The 26,228-nt window shown below is 42.5% G+C and overlaps 1 protein-coding gene across 3 annotated transcripts in view; it reads left to right on the forward strand.

The window, feature by feature from the left end:
* PPP2R5E (protein phosphatase 2 regulatory subunit B'epsilon) overlaps nucleotides 1-26,228 on the forward strand; it is a 144,967-nt gene that overhangs the window by 102,133 nt on the left and 16,606 nt on the right. For all 3 annotated transcript variants that reach the window (XM_084791630.1, XM_084791629.1, XM_084791631.1), the window contains 5 exons: nucleotides 614-715; nucleotides 7,896-7,988; nucleotides 24,795-24,925; nucleotides 25,074-25,133; nucleotides 26,076-26,184. In XM_084791630.1, the coding sequence (XP_084647756.1) occupies nucleotides 614-715; nucleotides 7,896-7,988; nucleotides 24,795-24,925; nucleotides 25,074-25,133; nucleotides 26,076-26,184 (495 nt within the window). The remainder of the gene's footprint in view (nucleotides 1-613; nucleotides 716-7,895; nucleotides 7,989-24,794; nucleotides 24,926-25,073; nucleotides 25,134-26,075; nucleotides 26,185-26,228) is intronic.

Consider the following 26,228-nt stretch of genomic DNA (forward strand, 5'->3'; position numbering starts at 1 on the left):
CAGCCTTACAGCGGCTTTAACATTCAGCATTTAATTTAGATATTGCCTATAGCAAACAGATGGTGAGTTTGTAGAGATTTAGACATAGATACAGCTCATCCTGGTCTTCCATAGTAATTTGTACAGCATTTTGGGCAAGATTAGGAGTTATTTTAAAGGATGTTAGGAAGGTTCTTAAATTTCTTTGCCTTTTTTTTTTTTTTTTTGGGTTGTTGTTGTTGTTATGAATGCCAGAAATGAATTCAACAGTAAATGTGTAAATTGTGGATGAGCCAGGGAAAGAAAGTGCTTGTAGCCATTAGTAGTTATTTGTGTATTAGCGTAAATGGGCCTGTTAGAAACACACTTGACTGGTAAGTAACCAAGCACCAGGCTCTGATGGGACATGCCCAGTCACAGGGGTTGGCTGGGGGATGTCAGCAAGAACAAGAAGTCCTTTCTGGAGATGGCCAGATGCCACCCGGGGCTTCCCCAGCCTTGCTTCCAGGTGGTCCCAGCCTGGGGCCCGTGGAATGAGGTCCCTGTTTTTCAGTTCAGCGGCATTCTCTAATGCAGTGTCCCCAGAACACCTGCCGGAGGTACTTGGAGCTGATTGCTGCTTGTTTATTTTTAGGTATCTTGCAATATATTCAGAACTCTCCCTCCTAGTGACAGCAATGAATTCGACCCAGAAGAAGATGAACCTACCCTCGAGGCATCATGGCCCCACTTACAGGTACTTTGACTTTTCATTTATGTTATAAAAGAAAACTCCATTAATTCTTCTTGGTTTGCATGGGGATTCCTTGAAGGAAGAGGCCAAATTAGAGTACACAGTGGCAACTGTTTGGTTCTCTAAGGATGCCAGAAGAGGGGAACAGTGGGTTTCCGTGTGATACTTTTGCATGACACCCAGGTCCTTGTGTTGCAGGTCCAGCCTGTAAACCCTACACCTTTATCAGAATCTTTCTGTTGTCCTGCCCAGTGGAATTTCAAACAGGAACAGAACTGTTTCCACATTAGTATTAGTTGGATGTGATTAGGTCACAGAGTACATACCTTGTTTTTAGCAATGTGCCTGGGGACTTTGTATGTCTGTCTTTACAATAATAACAGTACGTGAGTTTCCTTAGGTTCCTGGAAGGGCAAAGCCAAACTGCAGTGAGAGAGAAATAGCAGAGAAAGCGGGCTGAAGGCCTGTTCTCTCCTGCGTTGAGACTGCTGCCTTGTGCCCGGCCTGGTCAGGGCCACCAGTGCCAGGCCCTCCTTAGTTTACTTACACATTAGCTCCTTACTCTTTTGTGTCCTAGCTTGAGGCCAGCCTTCCTCAAAAGAAGAATACAGGGAAGCTAGAAATGGTGACCCCCTACAGCCATCTTTCCATTGAGCTGGAATGTCTTCAGAGGCCAGTGATAAATAACAGGAAGGAAAGGGAGGGGTGGGAGAGAAGGAACGTAGCCTTGCCCATCCTCACCCTGGGCAGAAGCCACTGAGTCTTTGTGGTTGCTCACTCACTGACGTTTTGGGGAGTGTGATGACAAGCCCCAGAGGTATGTTTTTCCCACTTGAGAGTTTTTGATATAGAGTTGTACCTTGGCCTCTCCTTTTTAGGCAACTCCAGGTTGCTATGGGTACGGTGTGTGTTGTTCTGGTTACAGGCTCTTTTTTCAATGTATCCTCAGGCTTGTGATACTGTGTGGTCTTCTTAGATGCGCCAAGGTTGGGCAAATTACATTAGTTTAAGCACTATTTGATTTCTTAGGTTAGATGCTTTTATTCTCTAATTGCCTGGTGAATTATCTGTACTGTAAGAGTTTTGTAAGCCTGTTGTGCTTTTCATATGTATTTTCTAAATGACATAAAACTTAAAACAAATCAAATCCCCTTTGAATGGTACAATTCTTGTCATATTTTTTTTCCAAATACTTTTAAATGACTTCTTGCATGAGCATAGCGAACTTTGGTCATTTCTTCTCATCCTTTCACTCCCTCCTATCACTGAAACTTTTATTTTCAGAAGCTCTGTATCCTACTCTGATTTTATTTTAAATTTCTTTTCAGTTTTTAAAAAATTCATTTTACAACCTGATTGCCGTCCTCCTCCCTCTTCTCCTCCCCGCCCCATCCTCAGAAAAGGGGAGGCCCCCCCATAGGTACAACCCATCCTGGTACATCAAGTCACAGCAAGAGTAGACACATCCTCTCCCACTGAGGCCAGACAAGGCAGCCCAGCTATGTGAAAAGAATCCAAAGGCAGGCAACAGTCAGGGACAGTCCCACCCTAATTGTTAGGGGACCCACATGAAGAACAAGCTGCATGTCTGCTACATATGTGTAGGGGCCTAGGTCCAGCCCATGCACGCTCTTCAGTTGGTGGTTCAGTCGCTGTGAGCCCCCATTCTCGTGGTGTCCGTGATCCTTCGGCACCTCAATCATTCCCTCTAGTCTTCCGCAAGACTCCCCAAGTTTCGCCTATTGTTTGACTGTGGGTCTCTGCATTTGTTTCCATCAGCTGCTAGATGAAGCCTCTCAGAAGACAGTTAGTTATGCTAGGTTCCTGGCTGCAAGCATAGCAGAGTTTCATTAATAGTGATAAGGGTTAGTTGTCTCCCTGGGGGTGGGTCTCAAGTTGGTTGACCATTCCCTCAGTTCCTGCTCCATCTTTATCCCTGTACTACTAGTAGGGAGAACAAATTTTGAGTCGAAGGTCTTGTGGGTGGGTTGGTGTCCCCCTCCCTCCACTGGACGTCCCACCTGGCTACAGGAGGTGGCCTCTTTATCCCTCGCTAGTAAAAGTCTCAGCTAGGGTCACTCCTTTATTTGCCCCTCCTCATCCTCACCCCTTTTCCCTTCTTATACCTCTCCAACTTACTATGTAACCCAGAGACCTTTCTGGCTTTGCTTCCTGGATGCTGGGATTAAGGCATGTGGCACCATGCCTGGTTGGTGTTTTGTTTTGTTTTGTTTTGTTTTAAGTCTGCTGAGTTGAATTAAGGTTGCTTGCATGAGCGCCGGTCAGGGGATGTTTACTGGGGCAAGGACAACTTATCAGTGGCTACATACTGAAATAAATGTTGTGTCTTACTTGTAGTGCTTGGTACTAGCACTTAGATTGAAATTTAGTCTGAGAGAAAATATAATTTTTTTTAAGTTAATTTCTTTCAGAATGTCCTGCATCTTGTGGTGTACATCCCAGTGAAGAGCCAGGCCATTCTTGTCATTCAGAAAGCATTTCCAGCACTCTTAGATGTAAAATTCCCCTAAAATCCAAGGAAGACTTACTCAGTATTTCAATTTATCTTTCTGAACCTAAAAAGTTGTTAAAACTTCATTATAAAGAACTTGCAAATGAAAGTGTATGCAATGATAGAAAATAGAAGGCTAAATTAGTTTCCTGAGCTATTGCACTACTACGTGGAGCATGCATGTCCTAGCTTCACTGACCTTACTGTGGGAATATTAACTGCTGGTTCATAGGAAGCCACGGCAACAGCAAGGGCTGATGGTGAGACTTTTGCCCTTTTACATATAAAGTCAGAAATGTTTATAAAATGGGCTGGCTTTGTGTGTGCTGACATCTTGTTCAAGTTTGTAATCCTTCCAGTCCTTTCTTAGCTCTGAGGGAAGTACATCTGACTAAGGTTGGATCAAATGAAGGAAAATCACAGAAACAGCACACATTGTCCTTGCAATCCATCCCAGCTCTTGGGAGAGAGAGGCTGGGCAACCAGGGGCTCAAAGTCATACTCAGGTATATAATATGTTCAGTGTCAGTCAAGCCTGTATGAGATACTGTCTAAAAAGATAAAACAACAGCCAAAAGCAAACACGACGAGGTAAAACTCATATCACCCCCCTCCTAGGAGAAGTAAGGCTCGAAGCAGCGCACTTGCTTGGCTTCATTCTCTGCCGCTCTGTGGGTCATTGGTTGCCTTTGGGTAGCCTCACTGTATAAAGTAAATTAGTCATTTCTCAAGAAGGTGGCTTTAACTGACAAGATCATTCAGGAAGTGTTTCAGGAGTCTCTTGAGGCCAAGCATGATGGGGCACATCTATAATCCTAGCACTTGGGAGGCAGAGACAGGTGGATCTCTGTGAGTTCAAGTCCAGTCTGGTCAACAGAGCAAGTTCTAGACAGCCAGGGCTTGTTACACAGAGAAAGCCTGTCTCAAAAAGCAAAACAAAACAACAGGAATGAGGGGCTGGAGAGATGGCTCAGAGGTAAAAAGCACTGGCTGCTCTTCCAGAGGCCCTGAGTTCAATTCCCAGTAACCATATGTGTAGTGAGATGAGAAGTATGTATAAATCATATTACCGCAGGCTGCAACACAGTGGTAGTCCTATGGAAGGAGGCTGTGCGATTGCTTTGAGTGGCAGGCCTTAATAGCTGCTTTTTCATGAGACATCATTTGTACTTGACAAAACAGCAAACTGGCAATTAAGACCTACGTATTTGGCAGATATTTCTCTAAAACAACCAAGGCCAGTTGATTTTACACACACACACACACACACACACACACACACACACACACACACACACACAGAGAGAGAGAGAGAGAGAGAGAGAGAGAGAGAGAGAGAGAGAGAGAGAGAGAGAGAATTTGAATTTTACAAAGTCTGTATTTGTCTTATAGTGTATATCTGTTATGTAGCATATATCTGTTATATACCAAGCTTTTTTTTTTTTTCCTTTTTTTCTGGTTTTTTTTGAGACAGAGTTTCTCCTGCCTCCCAAGTACTGGGATTAAAGGCGTGCACCACCACTCCTAGCTTTATACCAAGCTTTTTAGCCCCCCCAAATTTAAAGACTCTTCTTGGGAGAAAATAAAAATGTGACTTTAAAAAAAAAAAAAAAAAAGATACTGGTCCCCTAGCAAGGGGAGAGGGGTCTGTCTCTGACAAGGACTTTCTTACATGCTTTTTAATCACTTCCCCTGTCGAGGCTCCTTGCTAGGCCACCATGGTAAAGGATGTGCTCAGTCCTGATGCGACTTGACATGCTGGGATGGGTAGATGGGGGGAGGGGCTCTTCTTTTCTGAGGGGTAGATAAGGAATGGAATGTGTCAATATTTGACAAGTCTATGTGAGTCAGGGAACCAATATTTCCCAACTGGGACATAACTCATGTTGGGAACACACAGGATCAAGGTCCGTCCAGACTGTGGGATAGTTGGATAGTTCATTGGTATCATTTCAGATTCTGCATTACAACCGTTTTTTCCAACTTCTTGTGTTTTCTGTGTGTGTGTGTGTGCGTGCGCATGTATACACATATGTATATATGCACAAATGCATATGGAATCCTGAGCTGAAAATCAAGAATCGTCCTCCATTGTTCTTCAACCCTGTCCTTTGAGGCAGGGTTCCTCGGTCGCAGTGGGGCTCAGTGGCTCACCTTGTCTGGCTAGCCGGCCTGCTCTAAGGTGCCCGTCTCTGCCTTCTGAGGCGGGAGCTGCAGTGACAGCTGTAGTTGAGCTCCAGTTCTCTTGCTCGTGTGGCATGTACTCCAACTTCTAAGCTGCACTGCAGTTCATGTTGCAGGAATGGCAAGTTGTTTTAGTTTTGATGTTTGCATTAAAGAAGAATATAATTCTGTGTGCAGGCTCTAAAATGCTCTTTTCCCAACCTTGACTTTTTTTTTTTTTTTTAAATACTTCAACCAAAACAATAAATCACAACAGCTTGAATAGTGAAGTGGACGTGAATCAGTCAGTCTTCCGATATACCAGTTATTAAAAAGCTTTACCAAAAATGTAAACAATGCAATTCCATATTTTCTTACTCTCTTAAGTCAGGGTTTCCCCAGCAGATAGCATAGCCTTGACCTCACAGCCCTCCTGCCCAGTCTCTGAAGTGCTGGGATTTCAGGCACATGCTAGCATACTTAGCAAAGCTCTTTTCCTTATAATAAAGTTTTTTTTGTTTTGTTTTGTTTTTGTTTGTTTGTTTTTTTAAAGACAGCGTTTCTCTGTGTAGCCTTTGCTGTCCTGGACTCAATTTGTAGTCCAGGTTTGCCACGAACTCACAGCAATCCTCCTGCCTCTGCCTCCTTAAGCACTGTGATTAGAGGTGTGCGACCCTGTACCAGTTTAAAGTTTTAAAATAACATTTTTCTTATAATACATTTATTGTAAAATGAAATGATACATATTTAATTTTTTCTTAGCTTTTCCTTATAAATATGCATAAAACACATTTAAATTAAATAACACATATATGCATATTTATCTCATAAATTAATGCTTTTAAAGCCAGGTGTGATCATGCATGCCTTTAATCCCAACACTCAGGGTGGCAGAGGCAGGCAGTTAATTGTGAGCTTGAGGCCAGCCTGGTCTCCAAAGTGAATCCAGGACAGCCAAGGCTACACAAGAGAAATCCTGTCTCAACAGGCACCCCCCTCTACCCCCAGGGAAAAAAAGCTCCATAAATGTTGTTTTAGGCAAATGATGGTGAGCATGTTTGACACTGTACTTTGCATGTAACATTACACATAATATTATTATTACCTACATTGCAAAATGAGAGAAACAGCATTTCAAAAAATGAATGTCCTTAGGCTTACCCAGTTAGTAAGCAATAGTGTTGGGCTTCCAGCCCAGGCTTCCTCTCTTAGGAGTTTTGGTTCAGTAATGCTGCTATGTAGTCTGATGTGGCCTTTAATGTAATGGATGTAAACATGTTTCTGTTCTACATCCTGCACTTGGGATCAAAACAGTTCCCAGTAACCTCTTTTCTCTCCTCTTGAGGGTAGGTGGATTGGAAGGGAAATATAAGCATTAAAGTACCCCATAAGTTTGAAAAAGTTCAACGCCTATACTTTAACATAGATTTTTGTACAAAGAGAATAAACATGAATCCTGCACTGTTTATCTGAACAGTTATTTGAAATTAACTCTGTCCATGAGACGGTGCTGCTTCCAAATGAGAATATTGCATCACACATAAGTAGTGCTTAGAAGATGTGAGCTGACATACACTTTCTTAAAGAAAGTCTGACAATGATTATGGACAGTCCAGAGTGTTTGGGAAGCGTTTGATGTGACAAGTCCACTTTTAAAAATATTTACTCATGAGATAATGGAAGAAGTGTATGCTCTGTAGGATACGAACTAAGCAGTGCTTTGCTAAAGAAACACTATTGAAACTCCTTAAGTATCTGCATAGGATGTTGCTTAGTTATGAACAGTGGACTTTGCTATAAATTATGGGTAATGGTTTATTTACTAAAAATATTGGTTTGGATACTGTTGACACAGATTATTCATAGTGTATTATTGTTTGAATGGCAAAAGTATCAAGATATGCAAAGATTTATATATAGTATAGGTGTGTGTTTTAGAGGGAGGGGTGGACATCAAATGTTAACTGTGGGCCAGCAAGATAACTCATCGGGGTCAAGGTTTACCTTGAGGTGACCTCAGAGACAGAGGTCAGAGACAGAGACACAGAATTTTAACTGTGGTGTTCCCTATAAATGGTGAGAATATAGACTTTTAAAAAAGATTTATTTATTTATTATTTATACAGTATTCTCCCTGCATGTGAGCCATCAAAACAGAAGAAAGTACCAGATCTCATTGTAGATGGTTGTAAGCCACCATGTGGTTGCTGGGAATTGAACTCAGGACCTTTGGAAGAACAGCCAGTGCTCTTAACCTCCGAGCCATCTCTCCAGCCCGAGAATATAGATTTTTATTTGCTTTGTTTACCTGTAATTCTTGCTTTTAATTCTAGAAGTTAAAAATTGTAACAATAACTGTGAGTCACAAGAAAGGCCAACACAACTCATGGATTGATATAATTAAACCTAATGTCCTAAACCCTGCAGGGTTAGTATATGTGTTTTTAATAGTTTTCAATGTTCTTAATGAATCTTAATTTGAAGTTAACTATAATCTTTTCGTTACAGCTTGTATATGAATTTTTCATACGATTTTTGGAAAGCCAAGAGTTTCAACCCAGCATTGCCAAAAAATACATAGATCAGAAATTTGTATTACAGGTAAGCAATTTTTTTTGTAGTTCTATGCATGTAATGTACTCGGTAACTCTTTATCTCATTTTCTTGGATATTGTAAACAACAACACTCTTGCTGATGAAATTGTTGCTACAGCCTCCTAAATAAACAGGGTTACATGAGGTAGTTTCTGCTATTGCGCATTAAAATTGCAGTGCCTTTTACAGCTATTTGTGATGGAATTTAATTCTATAAACATCAGGAATGCCCCTTCCTAGATCCTTCTAAGTTTTCCTTTTCTTAAAATTTAATTATAGAAGATGTAATTTATTTGGCTGGTGTGTACAAACTTTTAAAGAAACCACATTTATTTATTTTGTGTGTATGTGTATGAGTGTCACAGCTCGAGTGTAGAGGTCCGCAAACGACAACCCCTGTGGAGTCATTTCTCGCCTTGCCTTGTGGGTTCTGTGACTTGAGCTCAGTCCATCAGGCTTGGCAGCAAGTGCCTTTCCTGCTAAGCGTCTTTCAGGTCCAGCGTGTGAATCTTGATGTTGCTCTAAGACTGTCTTAGAAGGTTTCTTAAAGCACCTCAGGATTTCTGTTAAAAATGAGCAGGTGAGCTCGCGGATGCAGAGCACAGGTAATGAAAGTGTGAGGACTGTAGCTGTCCTGCTGGGAAGTGGCTCACTTTCGCACTTGAACATTTTCCTGAAAGGATTAAGTCCAGCCTGTCTATCTGGGGCATCCTAAGGATCCTGTTTTTCCTGGTTTCTCATCTTACATCTTGAAACTGTTAGACTAAATCTTTCTTTCTGCCTGAGAGTTGGGATAGTTTACTGAAACTGAATTTTAAGTAACATCTCCTTGTTCCTGTTGTATTTATTCATGTATTAAAGTGGACACTGGCGCCAGAGTGGCATATGGACTGCTGTTTGTTTGATTGACATATGGGATGTCTCATGTAGGAAGACAACACCTAACTCCCACTGACACGTTCATATAAGCAGAACTCATGTGCCTTCACAGGTAACTGACTTTCACGATGGGCTCATGCTGTGCCCTAATTATATTCAGTTCAGAGTTCAGGATATCCACATTGACACAGCCAGAGTTAGCAGGTCAGAGAATCTAATGGAGCAGCGGGCTGGTGAGAGCTCAGGCTCTGTGGCTGCTGCTGGGTGCCCTAAGATTCCCGCTGAGAGCTGGGAAGGCGTGCTAACTTGGCTCTGGAAATGGGGCTTCTGCGGTCCTTGCACACCTCTTTCCCTGGGAACACAGGCAGCCATTCAGTTTTGCTGTGCACATAAGAGTCCAGTGAGGATTGGCCCACCAGCTATACGTGTGCATTCTGGGTGATGGATTGAGTCCTTATATCTGCCGACCCTTTCTCATTTTTTAGAGTTTGAATCCTTCAGTAGATATTAGAAGTTCTTTTGTCTTCAAGTATGAGTTACGCCTATGAAGACTGTCTGGAATTTGATGAGGCCAATTCAGCTTGGTGTTTCATTAAATCTCAATAGCATTTCTTGAGGTTGGATGATTTTCCTCGCTCAGGTTGAACTTCTGTTCTTCAATGACTTTAATGGACTGCAGGCGTGCTGCTTGAAAGCCTTGTTCTGTTGTTGTTGTATAACTTGCAGTCTAATTGTGAAACTTGTCACGTGTTTCTATGGAGTGTCGTTTCTCTCCAGTCTTGGAGATCTTTCTGGATCTTTATTGTTATCACCTTATTCACAGTCTTGCATCTTTATGACATTTGTGACCTTCTCAAATACACTGACTTTTGATCTCTATTAAGTCATTGACTAGAATTGAGGTATTTGACAAAGCTGGTAGAGGCCTGTTACAGGTTTTTAGAAGTTTCCCTGTCTTAGCAGATTCATGCATCAGTAATCACTGAAAATCAGTTTTGTTTCTAACGAACAGAGAGACTGGGTTAGATGCCTTGTGCTTATAGCACTCTGCTCATCATTGGAAGACATGCCATGCTGGGTATAATGGCGCACATCTGTGGCCTCAGCTCATGAGAGGCTCTTCTCAGGCTCAGGTACGGTGGTCAGAATGAGACATTTCCCCTGTGGCCTCTGGTGTTTGACCACTTGATTCCCAGTTGAGGGAGCTTTGGGAGGTGTGGCTTTGATGGAGGAAGTAGGTCACCAGAGGCAGGCTTTGAGATTACATAACCTCCCCAATTTGCGGTTTGTTCTAGCTTGCAGTTTGCGATGGGCTCTCTCAGCTCCCTGCTTGTGCTTCTCTCTCTCTGCCACTTGTAGCACACCCCTCCCCACTGTGGTGGAAATGGATCCCTCTGGAACTATAAGCCAAAAGAGGCTCTTTCTTCCATAAGTAGCTTTTGGTCATGCTGTTTTATCACAGCAGCAGAAAGTAATGGATGTCAGCCACACAAGGAGAGAGGCTGACTCAAGGAAGAAGCGGGGAGTTAGGAGAGTGCCTTAGCCACGTGGCATACTAGTAAAATTGTGGGGCTGCAGCTTGATCCTGACAGACTATGGGCTTGGGCAACCTCCTTGGGTTATTCCCTAGACAAAAGATGAAGTACAAGTAATGAGTCTTTCAGTATCTGGTATGCTTTTGGCTACCTCATTTTTCTGGCTTTTGCCACCCTGATCTTCTCTCCTTGCCTTTTCTCCAGAATGCTGAGAGCACAGCTTTCTACTTCTGAGCCTATTTCTGAGCTCTTTTTCTGGGTGGTTTGGTCCCAACTTGGGCTCTGCTTGGGTACATAAGCCACTGGGGTCTGAGGAGCGTCCTCTGATAATTGCTGTTACTCAAGTCCAGTCGCACCCCTCTTGCCCTGCTATGCCTGAACTGTCCCTCGGTGGGCAGGTGCTTCCCACTTCTGAATAATACCAAGTCTTTTCTCCACCCTCTGTTCCTGCTTATTTTTCTCACACCCAGACTATATCTAGCCCTTCTGTGTTTTGTGCCTTAGGTCATGGAAAAGTCTCATACTTTTATTTTTCACAAAACAAAATAACATTTTTCTTGTATGTTTTCTTTGAGCAAACGTTTTAGTTTCTGTAGAATAATTAAAACTTACTCTAGCTACAATATTTAAACCAATTTTCTCTTGCAACTAAATGCACTTTTTCTTTTCTTTGCTCCTTTCCCATCAATGAATAGAAACAGCAAAATAAGCATGGAGCTGCCACTGGCACTGTGGCACACACCTTTAATCTCAGCACTTGGGGAGGCAGAGGCAGTGTATCTCCGTGAGTTTGAGGCCAGCCTGATCTACAAAGCGAGACCAGGACAGTCTTAAGAGCTGAGAACAAGGCTCTTGTACTGACTCACAGCGTGACTGCCAGCAAGTGCTCATATTTGGTTCCTAAACCCAAGTTTACTCATTTACACTGTGTAGCTAGCAGGGTCAATAGGCTAGTAGTAGGCAAAGCAAGAGACAAACCCACATGGAGTTGCTCAAGCTGCTTTGTTCATTTGGTAGTATGGGAGGCAGAAGCAGGCAGATCTTTGTGAGTTCAAGGCCAGCCTAGTCTACAAAGTGAGTCTAGGACAGCCAGGGCTACACAGAGAAACCCTGTCATTAAAAAACAAAAAAACCCAACAACAACAATAAAAACAAAAATGAAAGAAAGTAATGTGAACAGTGGTTCATATGGTTTGTTTTGAAATGGTATGTGCATATTACAGAACTCCATAGCTTTTGAGTTTGGTCTGTTATTTTAGGGGAAAGGTATGCCTATGGTTTTGTTTTGTTTTGTTTTTCCTAGTCCATTCTAGAGACCTTCTTTCCTGTTTGTGAGAGATGTACTTCAAGCTCCCAGTGGATGCTTGAAGACATAGACAGCACTGACTCTGTATCCAAACACTGCGGTGCAGTGATAGGCAGTAGATGGCCACCGTCTGACCCACATGGATACAGGTGATTTATGTTTGGGGTAGGATACAGTGAGATACTGAGACTTTCTTAATGCTACTCAGAATAACAGCTGAAACTTTGGAATCATTTCTGGAATTTTTCCATTGCTTTTGGATCATGGTGCAAAACTGAGAGATGATTTGTAGTTGAGGCAGAAACTTCTTTACCTGAGACTCTAAAGAACAGAAACCCCTTCCTCACAAATCTGGAGATCAGACAATCCAAACTCCCGTTTGTTGACATCTGGCGAGGATCCTATCGCTGTGTCCTCTCACATGGCTAGGGTGCAAGATAAAGTGTGCAAGTGAACAGGATGCTCCTGAAGTCACTGTTCCATCATGGTGTGACTTCATTCATGGCTACTGTTGTGGTCTGAACACCTCCCAAATGGTTCCACCTCTGTGGTATTAGGGAACAGGTTTCCAAAACATGAGCTTGGGGGGACATGATTAAACTACAGGATTATGCATTAACACTTTGGAAGGAAATATACCAGGTTGTTTGTAATTGTGGGGGAGGATGTGATTGTCCTCTTCCTGTTTTTTCATCTGTCTACTCTGTTTTTCATTTAAAAGAATTGCATATGCCATAACAAACATAAAGAGGCTTCTGGTGTAAGTGCATTCTCATTTTGATTTGCATTTTTCATAAGCCTCAGCTCATTTGCACATTAGCCTTCCTGAGACTATATTTTTGTAGTCCTTTCATGACCAATATTCATTGTATTTCCTGCTTTCCAGCATCTGAGTATACCTCTTTAAAATCTGGAGTTTTCTCCCTGTGGTGTCTCAGGTGCCTTTTTAGCACTTGAATTCTTTCCCATGAAGAGTGGATTGGTGGTTAGTGTAGAGGCTGGTTTGAGTTGAGGCTGACTTATTGTTTATTTGTTTTAGTGTAGAGCCTCACTGTGTCACCCTGGCTGGCTTGGAACTTGCTCTGTAGACCAGGGGGGCCTCAAACTGTTACCATCCTCCTGTCTCTACCTCCTGAGTGCTGAAAATACACACATATGTCACCAAGCCCAGCTCTACCAGTTTTCATTGTATGGCCTTGGACAAGTTACACAACTACCCTGTCGGTCACTTTCCTCAAGGAAAGTAGATGTCAAATATCCACCATATGTTCAGGAGTACCTTGTAATGCTGTTAGGATGAAATCAGCGAATGTTGTACAGTTGCTCAGGACAGCTTCCAGCAGGCAGTAGATATTTCTCTTATCTGCTACCAGCATTTTCATTTGGGATCAACTTTTGTTTTGATAGCATTTTTTACATTGTTTTTTCTTGAATGCCTTCAGGTTGTAAAGTTATCCATTATTGCCCTGTCATACTTGCCAAGCATGTTATAATTGTTTGACCTTTGATTTGACTCTAAAATTCTTAGGTACCCTATGGCTTAGATGGCTCTACTTAGCCTGTCTTCTTTTAGATGTTACATGTAGTTTATCTGTGAATTCTTTATCAGTTTAACTTTGACAACTGATTTCTTCTGACCAGTGTTGTATTTGAATGTGTGTTTGGACCAGGAACAGATGTTTAGATGTTTACAGAGAACAGGCAAGCAACACAGAGGTGGTGTGGATGCTCTAACTCCTCCAGCCTGCATCACCTCAGCTAGACCGCGCGCCAGTCACGGGTCCTGGCTCCTACGGCTTTTAAAGAGAAGCTGGAGGTCTGGATTGTGAGTGGGTTTCTAGACAGAGTAGTTCGCCTTGTGGTTTTGTTCCAGCGTTTTGAATGTTTCCATTTTAAGGACTTTGCTATTCATCCAGGAAAATTCTGACTGCACTATTTGAGCAACATTGTGACTTTTATGAAGTTAAAATTTAAAGAACCTATATCATTTTTTTGATGTACTCATCTGCATCTTTGTCAAAGATGGCTACTGTGTAGTGTATCATATGTATGGCCATGATGCTTCTAGATTTATGTAAGCTGCAGGCCTGCTTCAGCTCATGGAACAGCATCTGTTACCAATAAAGATCATTTTCCTTTCTTAAGGGGCCTTGGGAAGTGATTTCTTCTAACTGCTGCTTCTCTCTTCCCCCCCCCCCACCCCCCCTTTTAGAAACAGACTGTTTGCCAACCTTGGATTGTTTCATTGGGTGAATCACTATGGCTCTTTAGCAGCATGTTTCTAAAGATGCCTTCAACCACACTCCAAATCCGAAACAGTCAGTGGTTGCTAAGAGACACACAAGTCAAGTATCCCTGCAACATACCTACTGCTGGAAATAGCTGTTTAGTAATTGTACTTCTCATTTGCAGTTATATTTAGACCAAAGTGGCATAATTATCAAGCAAATTATGCAAATCATTAAATTTGGCCTCAAAAGTGACTTTTTGATATTATGTACTTAAAAACCTCAAGATAAAACTGGACATGGCCCAAACCAGACTGTGAACGACTTTTAGCTTCTCATGTGAAGTAAGTTCCATGAAGCCTTGAATCTCCACTGTAACACAATGACATTTTACAAACAAGTTCCCTGAAAATGTCAGAATGTTTACATTTGTCTCCCAGAGCCTACAGCAAATAAAACCTCAGAAAAACTATTTCTGCCTCAGATGTTAGCCTCGTCAGCTAATAGTAGTAGAATACCTCATTCCCTCATCATCTGTAGTCCAACATTTCTCTGAAAGGGGCCAGTGAAGTCTGTTGTCAAGTTTGAGCCCACATGGTGGAAGAAGACAGCTGTCTGCACAGAAGTGTTCCCTGACCCCAACAGGACACACTGGCATGCGCCCCCTTCCTATCATAGACATACAGGAATAATAAAATTAGTTTGTAAGTGTATATTTTTAAATTTTCGTGTGTGTGTGTGTGTGTGTGTGTGTGTGTGTGTGTGTGTGTGTGTGTGTGTAGGTGCTGGAGTAAGCCAGTTTTTGAATTCCCCCTGGGAACTGGACGTTCAGGCAGATGAGCTGTTCAGGTGGGTGCTAGAATTGAACTGTGGTCTCCTGGAAGAGCATGGTGCTCCAGCCACCCTTCCAGCCCTAGCACAGTATTTTTAAAGCCTTATTTTAAAGGGCCTTGGGCTCAGCTGCTTAGCTGCTGCGTGCAGAGCAGCTTCCTGGGCAGGCTGGGTGTTGCAGGTATGCTGCCTCCCTGAGAGCCTAGTGGTTGGTTTCTCTTGGAATTCTTAATTCCCCATCACCCATCATTGTTGAGACTGCGCCCCGTGAGCTATGTAGCCATTTCCTGTTCCATCTCCCAGTGCCTTAGCGTCCAGTACAGGTTCTGTTTTCAAATGCTGCTCAAATTGGCTGTCTGAAAATGTAGTCCTAAGGTTTTCTTCAATCAGATAGAAACCATGAGGGGGGAAATGGGCTTCTCTCTTTTGTGGATAGACTGACTGGCTTTAGGAGGAAAATGCAATTTGGGGAGCTTCATACGTGTGTGACTGGAACCTAGGGGTCTGTGTGTGCCTTTATGCTCTCTCTTGCCTGTGGCTCACCTCACTCCTTACAGCACGCAGACTCACACGTTCCCTGTCCCCAGGCGGCTCTTGACTTGTTTCTGGCTGTTTTCTCTGTGTGCATCACGTGGTCTAGGTGAGGCTTCCAAGGGGCTCAGCTTTTCATTTTACAATAGCTGTTGCCCGCAGAGCTAAAAACATGGGCTTGACTTCTAGTGCTCTGTCAGTTCGGAAGAAGACAGTTAGCACATCCAGTTTTATTCATTATCTGCTTGAACATTTGCTTTAAAGTAATTTGTAGAAAACCCTTGTTTAGTTTGTGTGTGCACATGTGTGGTGCTTAGTGTTTGGAGGATAACTTGCAGCAATCGATTTTCTCCTTCTACAAGACAGATCCCGGCAATTGAATTCCAGTTTTTAGGCTCAGCAGCGAGCACATTTACCCACCGAGCCATCTTCCATGCAACTAACTCTCCACTCCCACCCCACTCCACTCCACCTCGCCTTTTCCCTTGACTGTGGACCTACTTGCCTTTACCTCCCTAGTACTAGAATTATAGACCCTACACCATTACACTCAGATTTCTTGAATATTTCTGGTGTTCTAAAAAAAAATGTTCCAGGGCTGGGCGTGGTGGCGCACGCCTTTAATCCCAGCACTTGGGAGGCAGAGGCAGGCGGATCGCTGTGAGTTCGAGGCCAGGCTGGTCTACAAAGTGAGTCCAGGACAGCCAAGGCTACACAGAGAGACTCTGTCTCGAAAAACCAAAAAAAAAAAAAAATAAAAAAAAAAATAAAAAAATAAAAAAAAATGTTCCTTTATATGGAGAAGTAACTTTTCTCCTCTCTCAGATCCATTGTAGTTTTAACATAAAATAGAATTAAATTAAAGCACACTGTTTGCATTTATATGAGTGTATGTGGCCAAGGTACAGTAACTGCCTTTTATTGTGGAGTTTGGTTTGTTGTGTTTATTTGGGGGGAGATTAACTTTGTGTGTGTGTTACAGGTCTCACTATGGAGGCCTGTATGTATGGCCTGGAACTTGCTATATAGATCCACCTGCCTCTGCCTCCCCAGTGCTGGGATTAAAGGCATGTGCCACTACACCCAGCTCATGTTTTCTTTTTAAAAATATTAGTTTATTGAGAATTCCTTTTGTGCTTTGATTATAATCACACTCCAGTTCCTCTCAGACTCCTTCCCCAACTATCGGACTTTGTATTCCTCTAAAAATATTTAAAATAAATTTAAAATGCAGATTATTTCACTATTTCTTTATGTATGTACGTGTATGTATGTGACTGTTTGTGGGTGCCTGCACAGGCCGGTAGAGGACCCAAGATGCCCCATATGGATGTTAGGATCAAACTTGTATCCTCTAGAAGAGTGCAGGCTCTTAACCATTAAGGCATCTCTCCAGCCCCATGCCCTACCTTTTAGCCCATAAAGACCAATTTGTGCTGCCCACATATTTTTGGATGTATAATCTTCTACCAAAGCTTGGGTGATCCTCTTTTAGAGAAAACAAACTCCCTCTTACAACATGGAGCTTTTTTAACCCTAAAGTTAACAGATGGCCGAGTGTTTTACCTGGTTGCTTCTTCTGTGTTGGTCACTTGTTCCTCACTTAATTCTCCCAGGGCGCCCCCCCCCCCCCACGCATACACACCCCCGCACCAGGCTGTCTGTACCTCTTCTGTGGAGGCCTTCTTCCTTGAGCTCATCCCTATCCCGTTCTGATCGGTACTGGTTGCGTCCTCAGCAGTGTGCACAGTCCTCACTCTGAGACCGCCTTTTGCCATTCTTTGGGGACATGCATTTATTTGTTCACATAACTTTCTCTCATTTGCTAGACATTACCTTCTTGATAATTCCTTGAAAGCATGAATGAGATGAAAATCTTTGAAGATTTTCTATCTGAAGATACCTGTCTGATAACTTAAACAAAACAAAAAACTATTCACATACCTTTTGGCTAGGTATACACTTATATTGTTTTGGTAATCCATCCTGAGGTATTTAAGGAATCGCTTCATTGACTTCTGGCTTCCAGGGTTGGTGCTGAGAAAAACAAGCACAGTACAGTTGGTTGTCCTTTCTAGAGACCAGGAAGCTTTTGAGATCTATCTTTGTCTTCTACTTCAGAGATTTCAGAGTGGTGTATCTCTGTTTCCTGTGCATGACACTTCATGAGCTGCATTTATAGACGAACACATGCCTTCCCCATCCCGCAATCCCTTGGGAAAATTGCAGCAAGTTCTTTCCCAGATAATTTGCCTTGTTTGCGTTGTTTTCCTTCCTCACGTCTTTCTGGGTTGATTGGTTGCTTCCTAGTCCCTGCCTCTGCTTCTTGCCTCCCCCTTCCCTCTATGTGCTCCCGCTCAGTCGCCACTCTTTTTCTTTGATCCCCCCAAGAAAGGCAGGGCTGCTCTGCGTAGCCGTGGCTATCCTGGACTTGCTTTGTAGACTGTGGCCTTGAACTCACAGAGATCCGCCTGCCTCTGCCTCTCCTGAGTCCTGAGATTAAAGGCATGTGACACTGCGCCTGCCTTACTTGCCACTCTTAATCTTATGGTCCTGCCAAAATATATATTTTCATCACAGTTTGAGTTTCCGAAAGCTCTTTTTCAAAAAAAAAATTTGTGATTATTCATCTGTTATATTATTCTTTTTTGTTTAAGAATCTAATACAGTTGTGTCTCTGGGAATGTTGATTTTTTTTTTTTTTTTTTTTTTGCTAATTTTCCTAATTTTTGTGTTTTTTGCTTTTGCTTTTTTTCTTCTGAGTTGTTCATTTTGGCAGACTGATTGTTCATAATAATCATCATTACCTGTTCCTCTACCAAAACCCACTTAATGCTGTCCTTGCAGGCTGTATGCCTGTGTGCATGCTGTATCTGCAGCTGTGATACTCTGCAGATGGTGGCTCACAGTAGGCTAATTGAGCAGGACCTTGCCAGGACACTGAGAACCCCTAGATATTACTACTCCTGTGGGTCTCTCTCTTCAGGATCTGAGTGTCCCCCCAAAAGAGACCTCCTGACCTTCTTGGCTCACCCAAAACTGGGAGAGTAGAGAAGGCCATGGGTGTATGGAGGGCTTTAATTAAGCCTGTTACTTCACTGAAGCTTGGTTGAGCTGTATGTGATAACTGAGGACATTCACTCATGTTCTCCAGCCTTAGCTGCTAAGACACAGGTGCAAGGCCATCGATGCCCACACACTTTGCATCTGCCCAGGCAGGTGCGGTTTATACTTGTACCATCAAATGGAGCGCGCGCCTTCCTTCCATTCCAGAGCCTCTGAAGCTTTCTGTTGGGACCTGGCACCCTGTTAGAATTCCTCCCTGCTGGGAGGGTGGAAGGAGCAAGAGGAGACTCGGGGGCTGTCCTTTGTGTCCATTTCTCCTGTTGGAAAACCCACACAAACCTGACATTCTGATCTGGTCTCCAGACCCCTCTGCTGGGGTTTGGGGTCGGGTAGATAAGGTGGGGGGGGGTACGGGAGGTGTTTATATTTTATTCTTCACTATCATTGTGGGGAAGTTTTAAGAAGGAGGGCCAGTCCTCCATGTCTGGCTGGAAGGCACGCCTTCTTTGTTTCACTGTCAGTTTATCTTTATGGTTCAAAGGAGCACCTTCCATTAAATCCACACAGTTTATCTGTGCTGATCTCAGGGAAGCCTTCTTTTAAAGCTTAGACTCAGCATGTTGATGTCTGTATTTGCTTTGTAATCAGTTTGGAAACTCTAGGTTTTCTTTGAGAAGTTGCCTGTAATACTGTGGATGACATAATCTATGGATGTGGATGGAATCTGGTGTTTTAGACACCAGAACTCATTCCACTCCGCCCAGTTTGGGCCCACATGCTGTTATCCTTTTGTTTTTACCTCCCTCATCATAATGTTGTCAGAAGCGTGTTGTACTGGCCAGCAGGAAGCAACCGAATAGCGAGGCTCCTCTTTCTTTGTTGCAGAGGCCAGTGCATCTAACAGGACTTTGCAAAGGTCCTCACTGAGAGAGTTGTTTCGCTTTTGTTTTTGTTTTTTGTTTGTTTTATTTTTTTTTGAGAGTCTAGTTAAGTGATCTTTATTTAATTGTACAGCTGTTAAACTCTTTAGATTAGCAATACAGAAGCACAATCAATTCAAGTTTTGCTAACATTCCACCCCCATAAACCTCTTAGGTTGGTTGCATATTACTCATTAAGCCCTTCCACTTAAAGTAGAAGCCAGATTAAAAAGTAGAACATAAAAAGGTTAATAATTTCCACAAACAAGGACTGGAATGCAGTAGATGGGTCTTGTGTAATTTTGAGTATCTCTTGCATAAAGAGATAGATAACGAGTCTGTCAGAGATGCATATACCCCTCCCTTTCCTTTCGACCTGTTAAAGCCACATGCTTTTTTTTTTTTTTTTTTTTTTTTTTTTTTTTTTTTTTTAAAGACTGCTTTCCTGTGCAAGTAAATTGTTAACTCACTGGTTGCCTCCCATAGTTAGCTGGAGTTTGTCCAGCACTCTGTGAGCCCAGCAGCAAGGGCATCCATGGCATAAGGAAAGATGTCAGTATATACTTGTTTGTTTTATTGCTAAATGGGGAGAAATATGACAGTTATTGCTAACAGTGTCATCTGTCAGGTAGGCAGCTGCCTTCCCTACCCACATCCCTTGGGAAAATTGCACTGGTTTGGGTATGATTTAAGTGACCCCATCCCCCTGCCAAGGGTCTTTTCCATTTGGATGCTTGGTACTCAGGATGACAGTTTGGAGAAATGATGTGGAACCTTTGAGGTGTGGGGACTAGTGGAAGGTCCCTAGGTCATTGGGGGCGCACTCTTGGAAGGGCTTATAAGACACCAATGTCTGTCTCTTTCTGTTCCTGGTTGGAGCTATAATGGAATCACTTCCTTGTTGTGGTGTAATTGATCACAACCTTATCAGTGTGCTCACTGGGGTAGCCCTGGCTGTGGAGTTATGCATGCTATGCCATTTGGGCATTCAGCCTTCAAAACTGAGATGGAAAAAACAAAAAGCCAAAAAAAAAAAAAAAAAAAAAAAAAAAAAACCACAAAACAAAACAAAACAAAACAAAAAACCCAGAAAAAAAACCCTCAACATTCTTTTTTCTGTAAGTAGTTTGGGTTAAGTGTTTTGTTATAATGACAAAGAGCTGATGAATACAAACACTTGTCCCTGTCCGCGTGTGTGTGTGTGTGTGTGTGTGTGTGTGTGTGTGTGTGTGTGTAGGGGTGCCACCGTGAATATCACTTTCCCTGGAAAGCCTTCTTTGTTACAATACTTCTCCCAACTAGAGTAGATAGATCCATTATGTATTTGTCAGCATCTTGAAATATTCGTGCTGTTTGTTTTTATCCACCATTAGACTAGCTTCCGACTTGCATATCACTATATCCCTGGCACCTCCTTACCCATTTGCTGCCTCTTAATATACACCAGTAAATATTTACTCAAAATACTCAGTTTAGAACAAACAGAGCAGATGATGGATGACAAGCATTGTGAAGCCAAGCTCAGATACTGTCTCACTGTCCATTTTAGAAGACTATTCCTTAATTTTTGCTTCCTACCATATTTGAATGTACTTTATTTTAGGTTAATTAATTTTACCTAGAACTATCTTTCTTCAAACAGAAACATAAAACAAAATCATGTTTATTATGTGTGATTACTGTCCCTTCTTTGCTGCCAGGCTCAGCCTTACATCTCCATTCCTTAGACTCAATTTAAGTATAAATATATATAGTCACAAATGCAGAAACACACACACACACACACACCCTGTTGTGAGAATGAAGGGAGGAAGCTTTCATTTGCATGCTGAGCTTTATTTTATTGCAATATGATGGACATATTAAGAATTAATAACATTCAGGGGTGCTTCCAAATTTGTTCTTCACCCAGAGAAACTTTTCCAATATCATTTTTACAAAGTAACAGATCTGTATAACATAATGTTACCCTTTTGAAGTTTACAATTCAGTAGTCTGCATCTATGTGTCTAAATGTATGTATGGAAGATCAGGTATGTGCATCCATATATGTGCGTGCATGTGGAGGCCAGTAATCAATCAGTCCTTGGCTGCCATTCACCTTTGAGACAGTACTTGTCACTGGCCTGTGACTCACTGGTTGGTTGGCCAGTGAGCCCCATGCATCATTCTGTCCCCTTCTCCCAGTGCTGGGGTCATGAGCATGCACCACCTGGGTTTTTACAAGGGTCCTGGCAATTGACCTCAGGTCCCTTACCTCCCCAGCCCTCCAATTCAGTAACTTTAAACATACTTGCTGGAATATACAACCATCCTCACTGTATAGTTGCAGAATATTGTTTTATCTCCAGAGGAAATATAAACTTGTTCTCACACATGTTGTATTTCTTGTAAATGGAATAATTGTGACTCTTACGCCCTTTTGTGTCTAATTTACTTGTCACGGTGGTTGGCAGTCTCATCTCTATTACGATAATCTGAGGACTCACAGTGCTTCACTCTCTCTATGAGTAATGTTCGTCCTTCATCTATTCATGGTCACTGTGCTCTTCCCCCCCTCCCCAAGACAGAGTTTCTCTGTGGTGTCCTGGATTTTGTAGACTAGGCTGGCCTCGAACTCACAGCAGTCCACCTGCCGCTGCCTCCCAAGAGCTGGGATTAAAGGCGTGACCACTACACTCAGCTGGCATTGTGCTTTATACTTTCTGTTTTTAGTATTGTGTCTGTGAACAACAAGTATGTGCAGTTTTTGTATGAATGTGTGCTTTCTGTACTGTCAGTTGTTAGTCTGGATGTGTGCCTTCTGCACTTGGGGATGGAGTGGCTTAGAAGTGTGGACCCGTGGGACTACCAGGCTGTCCTCCAGACAGCGCCATTTTACATTCTTGCCAACAATAAGTGAAGGCCACCACTTTCTTACGTTGATTTGCTTTTTCATGATTAATGGATTGGAACATTTCTCCATGTATTCATTTGCCATTCTCTACCTTCTTTGGGATATATCTTTGCAACCATCCTTTGTCAAGTTTAAAAACTGACTAACAAAGTTGAGTTGTTTTCATTCTCGGAAAATTTAAAATTTTTTATTAACATAGAGTATTTAAATACAGTAATGGATTTCATTATGACATGTTCATACACTTACATAATGTATCTTCTCAACCAGGCTCCCTTTTTCATGTCTTTTTTTTTTGTGGGGGTAGCGCAGGCGAGTTTAATTAGGATTGCTTGCAGGAACGATATCATTGAAGAAAATATCTCTGCTTCTCCCAGCAACTATAAACTGCCTTACATCCTCAAGGAGTGCTGGGTGCCATGAACCGCTCCTCTTTTTGCTGCTATTATCTTTCCATTGGAATTGTGTTGTTATTGAGATGTTCATTATATATTGTGGATACTACTAGCCTTTTATCACATGTGTTCTACATGTATTTTCTCTTATTATTGTAAGTTATCTTTTTACTGTCTTTAAAGCACAAATGCTTTTAGTTTTGTTGTTGTTATTGTTGGCTGTGCGTTTCTTGTTAGAGTTTTTTTTTAAAAAATACATTTGATTTCGAGTTGTGAAGATTATTCTTATGTTTTCTTCAATTTGTCATTTACTCTTGTCTTTAGGTTGGTTATCCGTCTTGAGCCCATTTGAATTTGTAGTATGAGCTAGAGGTCTGACTTAGTGTTTTATGTGCGGCAGTCTGGTTGTCCCAGCACCTTTAGTTGGAGACCCTTTCATTTCCTACTGAGATGTCGTGGCATCCCATGGTACCAACCGACTATGAATTAGAGCATGTGTTCTTGGACTCTTAAGTCTGTTCTGCTAACATGCATATTTATCACGTCAGTAGTAGATTCTTGATTCCTGTCTTTATATTGAATTTTAAAACTGAGCAGTGAGAATCCTGAGTCCTCTTACTACCAAATTGCTTTGGCTCTTCTAGGTGACTTGCATTTCCATATAAATCTTAGAGTCAGCTAATTTTGTTGTTGTGGGTTGTTTGATAGCAGGTTTATGTGGCTAGCCTTAGCTCAACTCTAAGATCCCCTAGCCTAAGTGTCCTGAGTGCTGGGGCTAGAGGTGTGCTCAGCATGCTGGCAACACCCCGCTCCACCCACCTCTGTTGGAATGTGAGCACGGTACTTTGTGTGTCGTACGCTGCCGTTGAGCTTTATTCTTACCTCTTCAACTAGTCTTAATGTGTTGAAAAGCAAGAACCCTGGGATTTCTTACAGGGATTGGGTTGAAACCATAGTGGCTCCTGTTACTTGGCCTAAGATTCTCTTTTATGGCATGAGACTAGAGACCATGTTATCAGAGTTCTGCTGAAATTATAAATGATCGAAGACCTAAATCATGCCATCCACACATACAGGCATAGACCATGTTTATACTTTGCTGAGACTTCCACCCTGAGCACACTTGGGTAACAGCTCAGACTAACATCATTGCTGGGATCGTTGGTAATTCTAGTGTCTGCTTTGGGTTAGTTTGTTTCGTCTTCTTGGGCTTCTGGTAGAGCTGAGGGGCTTAACTGGAACTTACATTTCTTTTCATACTGAAAAGCCCAAGAGTTAGTGACATACAGCGTTGAAGGCTGAGGACTTTAGGCACTCCCAGTCGGGGTTCAAATCCCAGTGCTAACACTTCTCACTATGACATCACCAGCAAGTTATTTAAACTTTCTATGCTCCGGTTTGTGCATCTGTAAGGCAAGGATAAAACCACCTCACAGACCAAGGCTTCACAGAGAAACCCTGTCTCGGAAACAAAACAAAACAAAACAAAACAAAAACTACCTCACAGAAGAACTAGCCTATGTAGATTGCTTAGAAAATGGTCTGCTGGATTTGGGCCCAGGGGTCCCGCTCAAACTAAGGCACCAGCCAAGGACAATACAGGTGGTAAACTTTAAACCCCTACCCAGATCTAGCCAATGGTCAGAACACTCTCCACAGTAGAGTGGAGAGTGGGGTCTGACTTTCACACGAACTCTGGTGCTTCAAATTTGACCACGTCCCCTGGAGGGGGAGACCTGGTGGCACTCAGAGGAAGGATAGCAGATTACCAAGAAGAGACTTGATACCCTATGAGCGTATACAGGGGGAGGAAATCCCCCTCAGGAACAGTCATAGAGGAGAGGAATAAGGGGAAAATGGGAGGGAGGGAAGAATGGGAGGATACAAGGGATGGGATAACCATTGAGATGTAACAAGAATAAATTAATAAAAAAATTTTAAAAATACAGAAATTAAAAAAAAAAGAAAATTATCTGCTGATCACGTGAGCACTGCATTGACTGTTACTGTTACTGCTGTTGTAACATGGTCTCTTCCTGGATAATAAAGCCTTTGACCAGTGTAGCTGGCTTCCTGAAGACCACGATGACTCCTGTACTGGGTGTAATGGTTATCTGAGGAGGGAAGAAGGGAATAGAAGGATTATAACTAGTGAACGATAGACTTTCTAAACTCTTCACCAGAACCATCACTGACAGTCTTTATTCTCCTTCTATTTACAACAGCTTTTGGAGCTATTTGACAGTGAAGACCCTCGGGAACGGGACTATTTAAAAACAGTCTTGCATAGGATTTATGGCAAGTTTCTTGGGCTTAGAGCATTTATTCGAAAACAAATTAACAATATTTTTCTAAGGTGAGTGGATGGTGGGCACACAAGAGAGCAAAGTTCCTGTTTTTTCAGAAGTGTTAAGTAGCCCTCCAGTAGTTGACAGTGATGTGCTAAACTGCTTCCCTCTCTCGCCTACTCCCCCCCCTTTCTTCTCTCGTCCTTCTCGTCTTAGGTTCGTTTATGAAACAGAACACTTCAATGGTGTAGCTGAACTGCTGGAAATATTAGGAAGGTAAGTATTTGCTATTATTACTTGCTGATTTTAGGAGAGCCTTGTTCTGAAGGTCAAGTTGAGGTGCAGAAAGGAATGCTGGCCTGGATCTCCTGTTCCAAGTACCTTGGGTCTCTCTCATGTGTGCTTACCTGTTTCCCAAGTGACTCCAAAGGGCTAACTTTGTTCCTTTGTTCCATAATTACAAATTGTTAACTCCCCCATAATGACCAGAAGGGAGCTCACAGCTTACTCAGAGATGGAATCTAATTGGGTGGCAGGCCAGTGACACCAAAGCACCTCATTTTCCAGGCCTAGCTTGTAGGCCACCTGCCCTTTCATGTCTGTTGAAAGCAGGTTTATAATGAATTGGGATGATTGCATACTCAGGTATGCAGTTCTGAACAGCTGCTGCCCTCAGAGGTGGAACAAAGCAGGAGGAGGCAGCTGTTGTGTGGGTTTGGGAGCTGACATACCCAGGAAGGGTGATTGCTTAGTCTTTCCTTTTAATAAGAGGCGGAAAAGGAGGCGGAGCCTCCCTGCTTCATCTCAGTGATCTCCCAAGGCTGGGCAGAGGTTTCAAAAATGAAAAGAAATGGTGTTTGGAGATGGCAAGGGTGTTGAAAGAGCAAGCCTGCAGGGTGGTCTAGAGATGGAGGGCTCGTGCCTTAAGAGGAAGTTAGCAGGGAGGGCGGCTGTGCAGAGGAGCAGAGAGAGGACAAACATGGGTTTGGTAAAAAGCTTTGGGGTACCATCTGCCTATATGTTGAATGCTCATCATCAAATTTACTTCTGTTAAATTTCCTGCTTAATAAATGACCTTTGTTGAAGTAACTAAAAAGTGGCAAATGTCAGTGGTGGGAGGAGTCGCTGTGATCTTTGGATGACTATAAATCATGACAACAGCTTCTCTGAGTTCAATGTGGGAGTGACATTGCTAACCCTGTCTTTTTTCCCCCCTAGTATTATCAATGGCTTCGCTCTACCGCTTAAGGCAGAACACAAACAGTTTCTAGTGAAAGTGTTGATCCCGTTGCACACCGTCAGGAGTTTATCGCTCTTCCATGCCCAGGTAGAACTTTAAATTAAAACTTTTCAGAGACAAAGACTTCCTTT

The sequence above is a fragment of the Acomys minous genome, assembly GCF_964271855.1.
Source record: "Acomys minous genome assembly, chromosome: 8".
In the NCBI taxonomy this organism is placed as follows: domain Eukaryota; kingdom Metazoa; phylum Chordata; class Mammalia; order Rodentia; family Muridae; genus Acomys; species Acomys minous.